The sequence below is a fragment of the Musca autumnalis genome, unplaced genomic scaffold, assembly GCF_047663935.1.
Source record: "Musca autumnalis isolate F117 unplaced genomic scaffold, ASM4766393v1 scaffold_1, whole genome shotgun sequence".
Classification (NCBI taxonomy): Eukaryota; Metazoa; Arthropoda; class Insecta; order Diptera; family Muscidae; genus Musca; species Musca autumnalis.
Genome location: NW_027411644.1, coordinates 278,554,887 through 278,574,297, shown reverse-complemented (window position 1 = coordinate 278,574,297; position 19,411 = coordinate 278,554,887). Strand labels below are relative to the sequence as shown.

General features: G+C 41.1%; 1 protein-coding gene across 1 annotated transcript in view; it reads right to left on the bottom strand.

Annotated features, from left to right (window-relative positions):
• Window positions 1-19,411, bottom strand: part of LOC141389570 (dynein beta chain, ciliary-like) — a 230,674-nt gene that overhangs the window by 52,563 nt on the left and 158,700 nt on the right. Inside the window, exons 14-16 of the mRNA XM_073961276.1 lie at window positions 16,140-16,514; window positions 15,597-15,770; window positions 9,080-9,352 (exon numbers count right to left, since the gene is read on the bottom strand). Of these exons, the coding sequence (XP_073817377.1) occupies window positions 9,080-9,352; window positions 15,597-15,770; window positions 16,140-16,514 (822 nt within the window). The remainder of the gene's footprint in view (window positions 1-9,079; window positions 9,353-15,596; window positions 15,771-16,139; window positions 16,515-19,411) is intronic.

Sequence of the window (19,411 nt, the reverse complement as noted above, 5' to 3'; positions counted from 1 at the left end):
GAGACGAAAAAAGAGGAGAAAACAGTCGAATATCTCATCAGTCACTTCCCTGCACCCTTCGCGATCACCCCGAGACAACCGAACTAGGTTTTTGCTACCTTTTGAGGTTTCTCAATTCATCAGGCTGGAGATAATCGCCAACGTATTTTAACGGGTTATGATTGCTACCCGAGTGATGTGGTTTTCATAACGGCATATTAACCATACTAATAGATGCTATGAAGATATGTATCTACCACGTAAACCAACCAATCAACCATGGAAACAAAAGGACTTCCTTTCTTTCGTCTTTCGTCTGCTTAACTCGTAAAATGCTTTCTCTATGTCTTTGAAGTCGTTTCTGCATTATGGATCCTAGTATATTTTATATGATAATAAACTTTACCATTAATCCTTTTCCTTCCCATCTAATGTGAAGCCTATAAATCTTGCGACGGTAAACCATCTTCTCCTGCTTATTTGTTACTCTTAGTTCTTCTGTTACCTCGTTCAAGCTGAGAGAAACTTAACTTAAATAATCTCTCTATTTATACCCTACACTACTATGTGGGGAGGTATTATAAGTTGGTTTTGGCCAAAAAGTTTGTAACGCATCGAATGTCTCGACGAGCTGAGTCGAGTGTGTCCGTCCGTCCGTCTGTCCATCTAAACCTTGTAATCACGCTACAGGTCGCAATTTTGATCGGATCGTCACGAAATTTTGGATGTTGATGAAGGTCCCGGAGGGGAAGAAGCCAATTGATTTTGGTGATTTAGGGGTCGGAAAGGGCAAAAATCTTAGGTGGGTAAAAAGACAACGTTTTTTTCCAAAGCGAAAATCTCACCTTCTATATGGGCTATACCAAAAGCAAAACCTGACAATAAAAGTAGAAAATATCACCTTTCTAATGATGTAAAGTAGGTGTTCGTAGGTGATCAAATAACGAAGATATCACAATAGTAGCAAATAAAACACCAATTTTCATTTTTGCGATTTTAATTATTTTGACGAATATCACACCTTTGGTTGAAAACATTCCAAAAGCAAAGCCTGACTATGAAAGTAGAAGACCCCGTCTTTACAATGATGCAAACTAGGTCGGCGTAGGTGGTTAAATATCAGAGATATGGCAATAGTCGATAATACATCCCATTTTCTGATTTTTTTGTAATCAAGCTACAGGTCGCAATTTTGATCGGATCGTTAATGGGGGTCCTAAAGAGAAAGAAGCCTATTGATTTTGATGATGGTCGGATAATATTCAGGGGTCGGAATGGGCAAACACTTATTTGGAGAAAGGTCAACGTTTTATTTCAAAGCCAATATCTCTGTTTCTTTAAAAGGTATATCAAAAGCAAAACCTGGCGAGGAAAGTAGAAAATATCACCTTTACAACGATGTAAAGTAGGTTGTCGTAGGTGGTCAAATATCAGATATATGGCAATAGTCGATAATGCATCCCATTTTCTGATTTTTTTGTAATCACGCTACAGGTCGCAATTTTTATCGGATCGTCACGAAATTTTGGGGGTTAATGGGGGTCCCACAGAGGAAGAAGCCTACTGATTTTAATAATGGTCGGATAATGTTCAGGGGTCGGAATGGGCAAAAACTTATTTGGAGAAAAGGTCTACGTTTTATTTCAAAGCCAATATCTCTGTTTCTTTAAGAGGTATATCAAAAGTAAAACCTGGCAAGGAAAGTAGAAAATATCACCTTTACAACGATGTAAAGTAGGTTGTCGTAGCTGCTCAAACAACAGAGATATCGGAATAGTCGGTATTGCATCCCATTTTCCGATTTGTTTGTAATCACGCTACAGGTCGCAATTTTGATCGGATTGTTACGAATTTTTTGGGAGTTGATGCGGGTCCCACAGAGGAAGAAGCCTATTTAGTTTGGTGATGGTCGGATAATATTCAGGAGTCGGAATAAGCGAAAAGCTTATGTGGAGAAAAGTCAACGTTTTTTTCTTATGCGAATATCCCCGCTTCTGGTTGGGGTATTCCAAAAGGAATACCCGTCAATGGAAGAAGAAAAGATCTCGTTTATATTGATGCAAAGTATGTTGGCGTAAGTGAGCAAACCGAGATATTGCAAAATTCAGTAATATACCCAACTTTTCCATTTTTTTGTAATCACGCTATTAGTTGGAATTTTGATCGGATAGTGACGAAATTTTAGGCGGTAGATAGGGGCCCCACAGAGGAAGAAGCCTATTGATTTTGGTGATAGTCGGATAATATTTAGGGGTCGGAATCATTTGGAGACAAATTCAAAGTTTTATTCTTTGTGAATATATCGGCTTCTAGTAGGGATTTTCCAACGGCAGAGCCTGTCAATGGAAGAAGAAAATGTTACCTTTACATTGGTGTAAAGCAGGTTGGCAAAGGTGGTCAAACAAGGGAGATACCACAATATTCGGTAATTCATCCAATTCTTCCATTTTTGAATTAAGCTACAGGTCGTAATTTTGATCGGATGGTCACGAAATTTTGGTTGCTTATGAGGTTCTGAGAGAGAAAGGGGCATATTATTTTTGGTGGTAGTCGGATTATATTCCCTAAAAGAAATGTTTACCAGTGAAAAGCTTATGCACAGGGGTAGTGGTGTAGGGTATCACATGGTCGGCCCCGTCCCGACTATAGCCTTTGCTCACTTGTTTTTGTTTGTCATTGTTTGTTAGTGGTCTACCACTATGATCTTTGAATGTTTTGTCCCTGGTCCTTTTGAGATTTGTGAGACATTCTATTGGAAATTTTGTGATATAATGTTTTTTGGTGAAAAGAAGTTTTTCATCGTTTTATAAGTTCTTTCGGCTCGAGGTCATGTAAAATAAAAACAATTTTTTTTAAGTTTTAAGATGATTATTTTGCCTACATTTCGATCGTAATCTACGATCATCATCAGAGCGTTTGATTTTTGAAAAGAAAACAATAACAAAAATTTTATGTAAATAAATTAGCAAAAAAACACTTTTTAGGAGGGTTGGCGTTTTTTATTTGGGATAGCGACTTATATTTTGCTTTTCAAAATAGTCGGGCTTAATCCCATAGTCGTTGTTTTAATATTTTATTAAAACAACTTTAATTTATTATTGGGAAAAAGTTGTCGATTTTTACCAAGGGGTAAAGGCAGGGAAGACCATAGTTTAAGTGGGAAAGGTTTGGTTTTGTTTGCAAGTGAAGTTGCTCGAGAAATTCTCGACCAGAGTGTTTCTTTGGACGCTTATCTATTTGAGCGAGCAATTGACACTTGGGTATAAAAAGTTTCTTGTTGAAAAACAGAAAACAAGAGAACTGATGGATATCCATGGCGAGATCTGAAACAATAGTCCCTGCCTTTACCCCTTGATAAACATCGCCAACTTTTTCCCACTAATAAATTAAAGTTGTTTTAATAAAATATCTTGGCGACTATGGGATTAAGCCTGACTATTTTGAACAGCAAAGAAACGTTTTCACATTAGAATAATTACGTTGTTCTTCTTTATTAGCAGCACATTACACCTCTTGCTCTTTTTCGAGTCAGAATTTAACTAAATTTTTGATGTTTTTCAATTGTGCTTCTGTATATTTGCGCATAGTGTTCGGTATCAGTTTTATAGTTGATGCGCTTTTTAAAAATCCTACGTTGGCCATCTTAAATTACCGGTGGGTACGATAACTATCGTAAGGAATTACTGGCATTGGTTCAACCCGTGCACATCATAACATTTCTCTCAAATTTAAATCAAGTTCTAAGATGGACAACATCAGACAACTCCTTCCGGTACCTACCACACAAATGTTCAAAATCGTTGTTTAATGGCTGTTCAAGAATTGTTCTGAAATTTGCATCGAAGGCAATCCTTGTGATTCTGATTACAACAGTATAATTTTTGCCTGATATCTGGCCCAAAGATCCAACTATAATGACTGGTCAGCAGTGTGGTCGACATCACATATTTTCAATTATGTATTTAATATTTCCTTTTGAGGTTGCCTTTTAACTTTTTATTTCTGTATATGATACCTAATGGTTTATTTTTGGAATTCTGTGTATTGAATTCCTGTAGAATCATTTCTGTTAGATAGTTCGACATATACCTTTTGTTGAATAGTAGACAGAGTTCTCAATCAATTATTCCTCCAGTACTTACAATAACATAGCATCTGAGTGAATAGTGTGTCAATACATACATACATATGTATGTGTTTGATGCAATTGCCATTTTTCGTTACTTTAGGTGGTTATCCTACAAACCAATGTTTGCGATTCTTTTCATTGCATCAACAGTTTTTTCAATTTGCCGAAAGTAAGGAAATATTTGTCTGTAGTGTTGGGAGTTACGTACATACGTATTTATGTGTCAATTAAGTAATTGTTTCGTTGTTCGTTTTCTTTAGAAATTTTAATGAAATTGGACACTGGAATGGAAAGCGATGAATTCGGAGCGATGAATCTGGAAAAAAACACATTCCATACGTACATATTTGTGAATAGTTTTCTGGACGATTTGGAGGTGACCGGAACTATTGGCAAAGACGTTCTTATGAAGTTCGAGAACTCTGCTGACGGGTTTCGAGAGCCACAATGTGACAACGTGTTCACACTTTGAAGCTGGGGTAGGTTCAGTGGGTCGTCACAAGAATTTATTTTTGTTTAGAGACCATAAAAAGAGAGAGGGAAACACATCCAAAACAACAAAAACATCGCCGGAGGGATTTTCAAAGAAATCGCGGTCACAGTTCACGTTTTTAGGGCTTTTTAAGGTTTTCACGATTTTGCTTGGAAACCACAAGTCCTATCGAAATGAGATTAAAGAAAATGTTGTAGCAGTCAAAATTCTCTACAAGAAGGTTATACGGGGGCTATATCAAAATATGGATCCAGAGACTCCATTTTCAATACTAGAAATGCCGTAGATATAAAAAATAAAATTAGTAAAATTTTGGCAGCCTACGTCAAGTTATTCGGCAGTTAGAGAGTTTTTACCCAACATTTGGGTAAATACTCGAAATGGGGGTACCTTTATATGGGGCTATTAGAAAACGTGGACCTATGTTGACAAATTTTTGCAAGGATATTTTCTACATATTGAGAACTCACTGTGCCAAATTTCAGCCAATATGATTGTAAAATGTTGCAAATAGGTAAAAAATACCTTAAATCGGGAGGTACGGTTATATGGGGGCTATATCAAAACATGGACCCAGAGACCAATACCAGATGTTCTCTTGATATAAGTAAGATTTTAGACAAATTTCTTCAGCCTACGTCAAGTGGTTCGACAGTTAAAGGGTTTTTACCGAAGGTTTGGGTAGATTCTCGAAATCGGGGTAGCCTTATATGGGGGCTTTTAGAAGTCGTGGACCTATATTGACAAATTTTTGCAAGGATATTTTCTACATATTGAGAACTCATTGTGCCAAGTTTCGGCCAATATGATTGTAAAATGTGGCTAGTAGGTAAAAAATACCTTAAATCGGGAGGTACGGTTATATGGGGGCTACCAGATGTTCTCTTGATATAAGTACGATTTGAGCCAAATTTCGTCAGCATTCGTCAAGTGGTTCGGGTAACAAGTATTTACCCACTTGTTTAAAGTATTGTAAAACTATCCATTTTGAAACGATTTCACAACCTAAACCCAGAAATAGGGTGTAGGATGTTGTATTGGCGATTCAATTCAATTTACCGGGTATTTACGCATTGGGTATTTACCCACTGTTCATCTCTACTTATATTCAAGTCGTGGTTATTGCAGATGATGCTAACTTATCAGCGTGTCGCCTCTGATCCTGAATAGATCGGCGCCAAACCATCGGCTGCTGAGACCTATTATTCTTATGGCTGCCTTTACTTTTAATTCTGGCTGGACGGTGCACATTCAACACTACCTTCTCGGATTGGTCGTTGGAACGAGGTGGGCCTTTATAAGCAATTGTGTAAATTGAGTGGAATATGTTACGGGTGTTTGTTCTGATTGAAACTTCTCTAGGTGTTTTCCCTTATATCGTTGGAACTTTTTCTAGACTACGGAGATGCCTCCTAATATGTATCCCATCTGCTGCCGGCTAAGGACCTTTTTCCTACATCCTACCTTGTCGCAGATAGCTTTGGCATGCGTGGCCGAGTGAACATGCTGTCGAATGTTACCCTTAGTGGTGGTAATTCTGGTACAATTGACTAGATCATTTAACTCTGCGTTCATATCCGCAGTCCATGTGGTGCCCGTTAATATGAAATGTGGAAAGTATCCGACGCTAAGATCGTGTAATCATCCGCAAACGTATCTCCGAAGATATCACCACGCCTTGGGGAAGGAAGTCCATATTTCGCTTTACAGGGCTTCAACTTCTTCTTCCTGAATTCCTATCCCACGGCTTATGCTGGTTAAGTCATCGACGGATATGTGTGGAGATGGCGTGCAGCGTTATTTTAGTGCTGTCCTCTTTACAGAAGCCATGCTGGCATCCTTCCCTGGTTTTATCCATTTTCCAGGCAGGTTGAGAATTTTCGTAAGGTACTCAATTCCCGACTTATCTACCTATTACATTATTCCCATGGAGATACCGTAAGAACCCAACGCTTTGAATTATTTAACGTTGCTAATGTCATTTGCAACATCATTCTTTGGATCCTTCTCTTTCTACTCTTCCGGATTTTAAAACGTTGGCCACAATCAAATTCAGGCTCTAATGTTGCAACTCATCGACCAACCTATTACTTGCAGTGTCAGCTCCCTAACTCTGAAGTCACTAGGGTTGGCTCGACGAATCTCATCACGTTAATTTGCTAGTCCACCACCTCTGCTAGTAAATTTGGTTTCACCTCGGGTATTCGAAGAGCAGGTATATAGCGAGCGGCTGCAGTTATGATGATGTCTCGAGACGAAACGATGATTGGTGAGCTCTCTAAAACTAGACCACGTAAGGTTTCCAGAGGTTTTGGAAAAGATCTGACGAATAATAAGTGACGTAATTTGTCAGACCAGGAGAATTCCATAATTCCGGTAGGAGCGCATTTATAGATCATGCTAAGCCGTTGCTATACCCCTCTGGTCTTTACCGCATTAAAGTCCCATAAGACCAGTCGGTTATGACTTTCGCAAAATGGTATAATATTAGCTCTATTATCTGGAGTATAGCGAGATAGGTCTAGTTTGAACAGACTGGTGCAAAAGGTAAACCAATCCACCAACTGCACTTATGGTGCGACCCTTCTTAAGTCATTTTATAAATTTCACAACGTTGTAAGCTGCAGTTGTTGGTGAACTTGGTTTCCTGCACTGCCGCGACCATGATATTCTTCCGACTCATAAAGTCCACTGTTTCTTCAACCTGTTTTCGAAAATTGGAACATCAACGATCCGTCTTAAATAATGAGTGTTCCATTGTTGTTGGGGGATTCTCGAAATCCGATGGCGATGACACATTGGTGGTTGTTTTCTCGCAGCATGCAGGCACATAATCCTCACATGGACGAGTCCGGAGCAATCCCTGAGATGCACTTACCGAAGTTTGCGGATGGTGGATGAGGATGTAACAAATCGAACACATCCAAAATTCGTCCTGGTACGGACCAAAAGAATCCGGAGCAGGCATTCCGGATTGGAATGGTTTTTATGACCAACTAAATATTGAATGATAGGGTTACACCGTAGTGCAATGGTATGCACACTCCCCTTGCACGCAGAAGGTCGTGGGTTCGATTCCCCGGCCAGGCAACATCAAAATGTTCAACGGTTGCCAAACACCCCTCAGTAATGTTGGCGACATTTCCTGAGTATTTCAGCCGCGTAAAACGTCTCTATAAAGTGGTGTCGTAAGACACGCCGTTCGGACTGGGCGATAAACAGTAGGTCCCATATCATTGAGCTAATATGAATCGGGGTGCACTCATTGATATGAGAGAAGTCTCCCTTGTCCTGTCTGGGATGTTTGTGGAACAATTATTATTATACCCTACACCACTATGTGGAAAGGGTATTATAAGTTTGTTTTGGGAAAAATTCATGTAACACCGCGAAATATTCATCGGAGACCCCCAATGTGGTATACCAATCTTCATATCTCGGCGAGATAAAGCGATTTTGAGATGTGTGTCCGTCCGTCCGTCCGTCCGTGTGTCCGTCTGTCCATTATAAATTGTAATCAAACTCCAGGCCGCAATTATGGACCGATCGTCACGAAATTTGGTATGGAGGTCGGTTTCACATCAGAATAGATCGCTATTTTAATTGGTGATGATCGTGAAATATTTAGCGGGTGTAATGGACCAAAAACATAATTTTTATCCGATTTTGTACATGCTCTGTAGGTCGCAATAATAGTCAGATCGCCTCGAAATTTTAAGTAAGGTAAGAGTATATGGCGAAGAAGTAGCTTGCAATTGGAGATGGCGATCAGATAATATTTAGAGGGTAAAATGGACCAAAACATTTGTGTGAAAATTGTGAAAAATTTTAGTATACGGCTTATATCATCATTCTTGGAAGAGACATTCCGGGCAAGTAAGCTATACTTGGAAGAGGAACGCTTGACCTTTCTATTGATGTCAATTGTGTTTGTGTACATGATAAGATAACAGAGTTACAGCCTAATATACACTGTTATTTGTTTGTTGTGTAATGAAAAACTCACTAGAGGTCGCAATTATAGCCCAATAATCACGAAATTTTGCACGAGGTTGGGAGTTAGGTAGGGGAAGATGCCTATAATTTTGGATGATGATCTGATATTATTTAGCGGGTGAAATGGACCATTTCTTTTGTGTGAAAAATACAAAAAAAATATTTTTGGTCTATACTTTATTTCCTGGAGGGCATATACCGGCAAAGTAGACTACATATGAAAATAGAACTACTGATCTTCCCCCTGATGAAAATTGCAATAAAGCGAAACAATTATTATGTTAGAAATTTTGATATGTGAAAAGCTAATTCCCAAGGGTAAAGGTGTAGGGTATTGCATGGTCGGCCCCGTCCGACTATAGCCTTGGCTTACTTGTTAAATATTGAACTTGGTACTAAAATATTTAACTATTTCGTAGTGTGTATTTCTATAAATATAAATCAAACAACAAAATTACGTTTGTCACGTTCTCATAACTTACCTGTGTCTCCTGTATCAATTCCAGCCAATGACGTTCGGTAATTGATGGATTTTGCAATTCGGTGATAGTACGCAATGATGCCACCAGCTCCCTTAGAACAGCGACAATATAAAGATATGGCGCCCATTCGCGTATACTTTTGTCGAGAGTGCGTAAGTCGCGAGTAAATTGTTTGCATTCATTTTCAATGTCATCGGTATCGATGAGCAGCCAAGGTGAGGCACGCCAATCATTGATGCAAGATTCAATGACATGAACAAAATCCCACAGTTGCTGTTGTTATTGTTGTTGTTCGGTAGTTGAGTGGTGAGGAAGGTAGCAATGTTGACAATGCCCACAACATTGATGTATGCGTGTAAATAGTGTAAACAAAGACGTCATTGCAATTAGAAAGAAGATGGAATAGAAGTAGCAGATGGTAGAGTGGAAGTATGGGCAATAGTGGAATTGTTTTGAAAATGTCAAAAGAAATGAAGGTTACACTAGCTTACAAAATAGTCGATGTGCTACAATCATAGTCCCGTGGTGTCAGCTGGGGAGCTGCCTTTAACACCCGTTAAAGGTAGTGAGCTAACATGTGTCGCGCGTTCACTTACCAGAACGTTAAATACATGGGTTTGGGCGTCGGGTTAATAACCATCCCCTAGAAAAAAACAGCGTACTATGAAAAAACAAAACAAAAGAAAAACAAACCCATCTAAAGTTGACCACCCCCGAAACGTTTTAAGGACCATGATCAGCGAATCTGCACCTGGAATGTTCGCACTCTCTATAGAGAAGGTGCCGTTTACGCTTTGGCAGATTTACTTGAAAAGTACAAGGCCGAATTTACTGCCATACAGGAAATACGATGTATTGAGGAAGGCGTCACAACAACACCTAAACACATAATTGTTGAGGTGATGGCCCCTGGTCGAAGATTCCTCTGAGTCAATTCGGTGCATAGAACCGGCCGCCGTGGGATTGATCGCTTGAGCTTGTCTCTAGTGACCCATACATGGAATGTATGGGGGTAGCAGTAAAGTGTGGTACTGCCGAGGTAGAGCTGCTTAATGTGTACATATTGCCGATGAATAGCTGTGCCCGGCGTTATATGCCCGATATTAGTTCGCTTTTAGAGGGCGATAACCGTCTGGTGCTAGGGGACTTCAATGCTCATTACGAGCTTTGCCATTCCGTCCTAGGTAATGACCAGAGGGGTACAGCGCTGGCTGAGCAAATTGATAGCTCCACGTTTTGCACGGTGAATGAAGACGCTCCTACGAGGATTAGAGGAGACTGCCACAGCTCGCCAGATATCACCATTGTGTCACCAGGTCTGATAAATGACGTATCCTGGCAATCCGTCATTTCCCTTAACTCAGACCACCTCCCTATCATCATCTCCGTAAACAGACCACCCGATTTCATAACCTCTGAACGCCGTACTTTCCTGAACCATGGGAAAGCTTATTGGCAAGGGTTCAAAGAATTTACCAATCACCGCTTCAGAGAATTGCACACTCCCTAAGATCCTCGGGTAGCTGAGAAAACTTTCCGGGACATCATCACTGCAGCAGCCGCTCGATACATACCTGCTGGTCGAATACCCGAAATAAGACCAAATTAATGAGCTTCGTCGTACGAACCCTGAAGACCCAAGAGTTAGAGAGCTTACTCTTGAAGTCAACAGGTTACTAGGCGAACATAAGCGGAAAAAGTGGCTAGACCACCTGAAGCAATGCAACATTGGTGCAGGATTAAGTAAATTGTGGGCAACGGTTAAATTACTCTCGAATCCTGAAAAGAAGGATGACAGAACAGCAGTTACTTTCAACGGCGTGACAGTAACTGACCCAAAGAGATGCGCGTGTTATTTTAACCGGCAGTTTATAGAGCACCCGAGAGTGATAGGGCGAAGAGAAGTGTGCTACGCCAAAGCGTTGGGCCCACACCGAATATCGATGGTAATGCTTAAGCAACTGGATGAACCTGTAGTTGAGTATTTAACAAGTGTCCTCAACCTATTGTTAGCCACCCGTTACTGAAGCCTGTCAAGGATGCCAGCAGAGGTGAATCGTACAGGCCGATTTCGCTCCTGTCGCCAGTAGCAAAGATCCCAGAGGCACTACTCCTCCCCACGATGAGAAGGTGTTTTCCAGTTGCCCAACATAAACATGGATTTCGGAAAATGCACAGTACTACAACAGCATTAGATGTCATATCCACCCATATAAGTAGAGGACTCAACCAGAAAAGGCCGTGCGACCGAACAGTCATGGTGGCTCTTGACCTTACGATACCGTCAACCATGCCAAGCTGTTCGAGGATATAGAGAAGACTAATCTCCAGCCATGTTTGAAACGTTGGATAATCAACTATATGTGCGGACGCCAGTCGTTTGTGGCATTCAGAAACAAGAAGTCCAAACCCCGTAGTGTGAAACAGGGAGTTCCCCAAGGAGGGGCGATATCTCCGGAACTGTTTAACCTCTACCTTTCTGAAATTCCACACCCTCCAGACGGTATAGAGATCGTGATGTATGCGGATGATTGCACGATCTTGGCGTCGGGTCCTATCATCGATGGCATATGTGATAGGTTAAATGTCTACATAGCTGACCTAGTGCAGTTGTTCCATCTGAGGAATATGAAAATATCCGCAGCTAAATCCACTGCCATACTGTTCACCACATGGACGGCTGAAATGAGGCACCCACTCAACATATTGGTCGATGGTGCACTGATTCCGACCACTAACTACCCCAAAATACTGGGTGTAACGTTCGATAGCATGTTTAAGTCGTCCGCGCATGCCACAGCTATTTGCGGTAATAACAGAAGTAGCAACAAGGTGCTCAAGTCGCTGGCCGGCAGCACTTGGGGAGCTGACAAAGAAACCTTTTTGACCACCTACAATGTAATAGACCGGTCTGTGGTAAGATTCAAATCTGCCAGAATGTTGCCCTGAGGACTGCAACAGGGTGCCTCCTCATGTCACCAGAGGACCATCTTCATGAGGAGACGAAGATTTTACTGGTGTGTCAGCACAATAAAATGTTGTCGATGCAGTACCTGCTTGGATGTTATCGCAGTGAGCATCCCTGTCACGATTTAGTGGACAGGCTTCCTCCACCCAGGCACGTCAAGAGAGATCTTCATGATCTAGAGAGAGGTCCAAAGGTATAAAAGTGAACCTCTAGACCAACGAGCTTATCAGGCAGGCTTGCATAGCATTCATACTGACATGGTTGCGTAGGCAGTACAGAGATACAGTGTGAATGCCGTACTTGGAGACCACCCCCCATCCATCGCAGCAGAAGAACGCCAGCTGCTACGGCAAACACGAGTGGTTTTAGCCCAGTTAAGATCCGGACTATGCAGCCGCCTCAATTCGTATTGGGCCCGAATTGACTACACGATACTTAACACATGCCCAGCATGTGGATTGGGACCACACAATACATTGCATTTGTTTAGCTGCCCAGCTAACCCCACTAACCTGTCTCCTGATTCCTTATGGATGCAACCAGTCCAGGTTGCAGAATTCTTGAATCTGGATACAGAGGAACCTGATAACTGAAATAATACACGAACGGACACATAAGCGTTGCTACAACAACAACAAAAACAACACCTTAAGGTGACGCACTGTAGTATAGCGGCCATGATACAAAACATTACTTTGGTGGAGGATTTGTATGTGTTCGGAGGTTAAAACATCTGGTCTCCAGCTTCACCCCAGTGAATGAAAGACTTGCTACAATACGGTTAACAGCAAAAACTTTCAACATTAGATTTATCTGCGCTCATGCTCCAACCGAAGACAAGGACGAACAGACCAAAGATATATTCTACGAGCGCTTAGAAAAAACATATGACCGTTGCCCTGCCCATGACATTAAAATTATTCTAGGCTATGTTAATGCTAAAATTGGAAATGAGAATATGTTTGGCCCAACAGTCGGGAAATTCAGTCTGCATAGTGAAACATTTGACAGTGGAATGAGGCTGATAGACTTTGCAGCTGCAAAAAACATGGTAGTTAGCAGTACCAAATTTAATCATCTCGATATTCATAAGGACTTCTGGCTGTCTCCAGATCAAAGAACAAGAAATTGAGTACGTTGTGATAGATGGAAGACGTCCATCGAGCGCGTTAGATGTACGATCGTTCCGAGGTGCAAACATAAACTCGGACCACTACCTTGTTGCAGCAAAGGTACGTACCCGGTTGAAAGTAGCGAATAAAGTACGAACAGACACAACACGAAAGTTAGATATCAGTAAGCTGCAATAACAACAGATAGCCACAGCATATTCCACTCAACTGACTCAATTGCTTAAACAAAGCACTTCTCCTCCCGATGACATATCAGCACAATGGCAAAATATTGCACACTCCATGCAAACAGCCGCAAAATCCATACTTGGATACCAGAGACCTCCTCTAAGGAATCCATGGTATGAACTGGAGTGTCGTGCTTCTACCGAAGAGAAAAATGCGGCATATAGGGCTACTCTACAATCAGCGTAGCGCTTGAGAGAGGTATCGGGAGAAAAGGAGAGAGGAGAAACGTCTTTTCCACAGGAAAAAGAGATACATTGATTAGCTGGAGTGTGAAAAAAATTGAGATGTACAGGAGGCATAATGAAGTCCGAAAATGCGACCAAAGAATGAAACATCAAACTGGTGGCCTTGGTGCAGGCATACAGAGACAGCAAGGTAATATGGTAACTGATACAGGCAGTGTGATAAGGATATATATTGCATATATTATATGCAATAAAAGCAAAGACAACGAAGATACCACAGAAGACATACCACCCGGCCAAGGTGAGGTAAAGACAACAACAAACCGGCTGAAGAATAATAAGGTAGCAGGAGCCGATGACCTACCATCCGAGCTTTTCAAACCCACAGGCGACACGCTGATAAGGTGTATTCATCAGCTAGTTAGCATTATCTGGCAGGAAGTATGCGTTTCCGACGATTGGAACCTAAGTATCTTGTGTCCATTCCACAAGAAAGGAGATAAGACTGTATGCTCTAACTATTGGGGCATAAGTCTTCTCCCTTTTACCTACAAGATAGTGTCAGGGATATTATGCGAATGACTAAAGCCTATGATCAACGAAATAATTGGGTCGTACTAATGCGGCTTTAGATCTGGCAAGTCAACCATTGTCCTGTTATTTACCATTCCGAAAATCCTGGAGAAGACCCAAGAGATGCAGATCGACACCTACCACTTTTTTGTAGATTATAAAACAGCCTTCGACAGCCCCCTACGTTCAAAGGTATTCCAAGCCATGTCTTAATTTGGTATCCCCGCAAAGCTCATTCTGATTTGTAAAATGACTTTGACCGACACTGGGTCCTCAGGTAAAATAGGAAAGAAAAGAGGTTTCCGACAAGGAGACAGCCTTTCGTGTGATCTCTTCAACATCCTGCTGGAAAAGGTTATACGAGAGGCAAACGTTAAAAGAAATAGCACAATCTACACCAATAGCCACATGTTACATGCTTTTATGCTTACGATATAGATACATCATGGTACGATAAGTAAATGAAGTAACTGATACCTTTATAAAGGTCAAAGGAGAATCTGCTAAAGTGGCGGTAAACGGTGAGAAGACCAAGTTGATGGTATCGACACGCAATGCGTCAATAGAACTCGGACCAACTGTTGAAGTTGGTTCCTATAATTTTGGGGTAGTAAAAGACTTCGCGTACCTCGGCACCGTCGTAAACACAACAAACAACATGAGTTGTGAAATAAGAAGAAAAATTATATTGACCATCAGATGCATCTCGTCTAACAAAAATAACGCTTTACAAAACACTGATACTCCCCGTGCTGATGTGTTGCTCCGAAGCCTGGGTAGTTGCGCAAGCAGGTAAGGAGATAACGCAGTGCCTGTTGTGTTTGAGAGAAAAATTCTTCGAAAGATCTACGGACCAATCTGCGTTGATGGTTAATATCGACGTCGTATGAACCACGAGTTCTAATTGCTATACGACGGCATCAGTATAGATAAACGTATCGAGATGCAACGATTGCGTTGGATATGTCATAACATAAGAATGAGCGATGATAAACTCGCTAAAAAGGCATATAAATACGGGCCACATGGTGGTACACGCAGAACTGGCAGACCAAGGCGTCGATGGAGCATTCCGAACAAGTGGAAATCGAGATCGAAAAACGCGGTATTCCAAAAAGCGAAGCAACAAACAGAGAGAATTGGCGATCTTTTCTTAGTTCGGCTTATGGAACATATGTTCTGTACTAAGGCAGATAAATAAGTAAATGAGTAGGCGCCTTTAAATACTTGTTTTAAGCGAAGAGCTAAAAGAGCTGGGTCGGTATCACTTAATTTAAGATTGCTGAATATTTGTGTAAGCCAGTGTAACAATTTCATGAAAAATTGTCATCAACAAGGTATTTTACCCTGCGTTGACGATGAATGTGGTTTAATGGTCCATTGCCAGAACTTCCATAGTTAAACAGAAAAAGAAAACGTTTCTTACTTACCTTAACCCGTTTCACTTCAATGGCACACACTCGCAGCAGACTATCGTCCGGTGCAGCAATCTCAAGTAGCTGAGCACAATGGCTAATGCGTTTGTGTTGCATGTCGAAGCAATGAAGTCGCAAACAAACATTGTCACACAACGAATACACCTTTGAGCAGGGTGTTGCAAAAAACTACCCGACAGAAAAAGAAAGAAAAAATGAAAAGAAAACAAAAGAAGGTGCAGAAGAAAAGAAATGAATATCGAAATTGAATTGAGAAAACGAAAACACTTAGCTTCCATTTCTGTTTCGTTTTGTATTGTGGATTTGAATTGCACAAATTGATTTGGTATTTCGTCTGCTGGAGCTAAAGACTTAACAGTAAAGTTTTGATAATTTGACATTTTAAAAATTCGTTAAATAACGTTTTTTTTTTCTTTAAACTCATTTCTTATTTATTTGGAAAGTTTTTAAATTTATAACTTTTGTATTACTTTGTGAATATATTGAGCACCGAGCTCCGCATTCGAATTATCGCAACTTCCCTGTAACGTTACTTACCTCCATCTTTTGAAACTGTTTTGCAAACGTCTGCAAATGACAGGCAAAAAGTTGCGACAGGCCAGAGACACGTTGCTGTTGAAATCTTTGTGTTTCTTGCAACGATTCAATTTTTCCAGCTGCCACTGTTTTCAAATGTTGCCATTGTAGCGGCATTTGATCAATGGCACGGGCAAATTGTCCATTGATTTGAACATGATAGGTCTTCAACAGCTGGACAATTTCCTTGAGTGGCTTGAAGAGGTGATCAGCATATTTTTCCTTTTTCTTAATGCGTGCTATGACCTCCAAGACTTTGAGTAGTGATCGAAAATCATCACGTGCCACATGCAGTTGCAACAGTTCGAAACTTTGTTCAATGAATATTGTCAATCGCTGGAAAGAAAAGAGACGATTTTTTAAAAAAAAAGCAAAGGAGTATTGGAATTTTGAATGAAATGCTGGTGATATAAGTGATATATGAGGATATGAGAGTGATTTTTATGGTTGACAGAATTTTTCCATTCATGCATTACGATGATCCACATTGGAGTAATTTCCGAATCTATTTTCCATTCCTGCTGAAGGACATTGACTTGACAGATAAGTGGAAAGGCATTCCCCGCATACCCCCTCTTGAGTGGGTACAAGGTATGAATTTTCTTATGCTGCTATTGCAAAAGGTCAAGAACAAACACAACGATTATCTTACTTACTTAGTTAGAACATTGAGAGCATTGTCATATCCTCTTCCACTTGTTTGCTCCATCGAAGCCTTGGCCTGCCAGTTCTGCGTGCACCACCATGTGGGACGTGTTTATACGCCTTTTTAGATGCGTTTATCTATACTGGTGTCGTTGTATAGCAGCAACAGCTCGTGGTTCATACGACGTCGATATTCACCGTCAACGCAGATTGGTTCGTAGGTCTTTAGAAGAAATTTTCTCTCAAATACACCAAGCACTGCCACGCCTGCTTGCTCAAGTACCCTGGCTTCGGAACCATACATCAGCACGGATAGTATCAGTTTTTTGCGAAGCGATATTTTTGTTAGTCGAGAAATAGGTTTATTTTTAAACTGCTTACTTAAGCCAAAGTAGCATATGTTGGCCAATAAAATTGTTGTGTTTACGGCGGCGCCGAGGTAGACGAAGTCTTTTACTACCTCAAAATTACAAGGGTCAACTTTCACAGTTGGTCCGAGCTCTATTGCGTTTGGGTTTGGGCGTCGGGTTAGTAACCCTCCCCTGGAAAAAAACAGTCTACTATGTAAAAACGAAGGAAAAGAAAAACAAACCCCTCTAAAGTTGACGAACCCCGCAAACGTTTTAAGGACCTGATCTCCGACTCTGCACCTGGAATGTTCGCACTCTTTGTAGAGAAGGTGCAGTTTACGCATTGGCAGATGTACTTGAAAAGTACAAGGCCGTCATTGCTGCCATACAAGAAATAAGATGGATTGGGAAAGGCGTCACAACAACACCTGAAACAAAGCATGAGTTTGGTTGCGGATTTGTAGTTGGTCGGAGGTTAAAACATCTGTTCTCCAGCTTCACACCAGTGAATGAAAGACTCGATTAAAAGCAACATTCTTCAACATCAACTTTATTTGCGCTCATGCTCCCACTGAAGACAAGGACGAACAAACCAAAGATATATTTTACGAGCTCTTAGAAGAAACTTATGACCGTTGCCCTACCCATAACATTAAAATTATACTAGGCGATTTTAATTCCAAAAAGGAGAATATCTTTGGTCCAACAGTCGGGAAATTCAGTCTCCACAGTGAAGCATCTGACAATGGTATGAGACTGATAGACTTTGCAGCTGCAAGAAACATGGTGGTTAGCAGTACCAGATTTAAGCATCTCGATATTCATAAGGGCATCTGGCTGTCGCCAGATCAAAGAACACGGATGTTGGACATCAATCACAACAGATACCCACAGCATATTCCACTTAACTGGCCCAACTGCTTAATCAAAGCACTCCTCGTCCCGATAACATATCAGCACGATGGCAAAATATTGTCCACTCTATGCAAACAGCTGCAAAATCAGTACTTGGATACCAGAGACCTCCACCAAGGAATCCATGGTATGACCAGGAGTGTCGTGCTGCTACAGAAGGGAAAAATGCGGCATATAGGACTACTTTACAATCAGTAGCAAAGCGTAGCGCACGAGAGAGGTATCGGGAGAAAAGGAGAGAGGAGAAACGTCTTTTCCGCAGAAAAAGAGAGAGATGGAAAAGCGGGAGTGTAAACAAATCGAGATGTACAGGAGACAGAATGAAGTTCGAAAATTCTACCAAAAAGTGAAACATCAAACTGATGGCTTTGGAACTGGCACATCTTCCTGTAGAGACCAGCAAGGTAATCTGGTAGCTGATACAGATAGTGTGCTAAGGATATGGAAATAGCATTTTTCCAAACTGTTGGTATAAAATAGTAGCGATGTCGACGAAGATACCACAGATCCAATCCCAGAAGATGGTATTGAATGTATACCACCCGGCCAAGATGAGGTAAAGACAGCAATAAACCGGCTGAAAAATAATAAGGCAGCAGGAGCTGATGACCTACCAGCCGAGCTGTTTAAAACCGGAGGCGACACGCTGATAAAGTGTATGCATCAGCTAGTTAGCTCCATTTGGCAGGAAGAACTCGTACCCTACGATTGGAACCTGAGCATCCTGTGTCCCGTCCATAAGAAATGAGATAAGACTATATGCTCCAACTATAGGGGCATAAGTCTTCTCCCTATCGCCTTCAAGATAGTGTCAGGGATATTGTGTGAACGACTAAAGCCCATGGTTAACGAAATAATTGGACCTAGATCTGGCAAGTCCACCATTGACCAGATATTTACCCTGCGGCAAATCCTGGAGAAGACCCAAAAGATGCAGATCGACACTTACCACATTTTTGTCGATCCTAAAACAGCCCGCTACGTTCAAAAGTATTCCAAGCAATGTCTGAATTTGGTATCCCCGCAAAGCTCAATCGGCTTTGTAAAATTACTCTAACTGACACAAGATCGTTAAAATAGGAGAGAACGTCTCCGAAGAGTTTTGTACCAAAGGAGGTTTCAGGCAAGGAGACAGCCTTTCGAGTGATCTTTTCAACAGCCTGCTAGAAAAGGTTATACGAGAGGCAAACGTCAAAAGAAGTGGCACAATCTACACCAAGAGCCACATGTTACTTGCTTATGCTGATGATATAGGCATCATGGGACGATCAGTAAAAGAAGTAACGGATACCTTTATGAAGGTCGAAGGAGAATCTGCTAAAG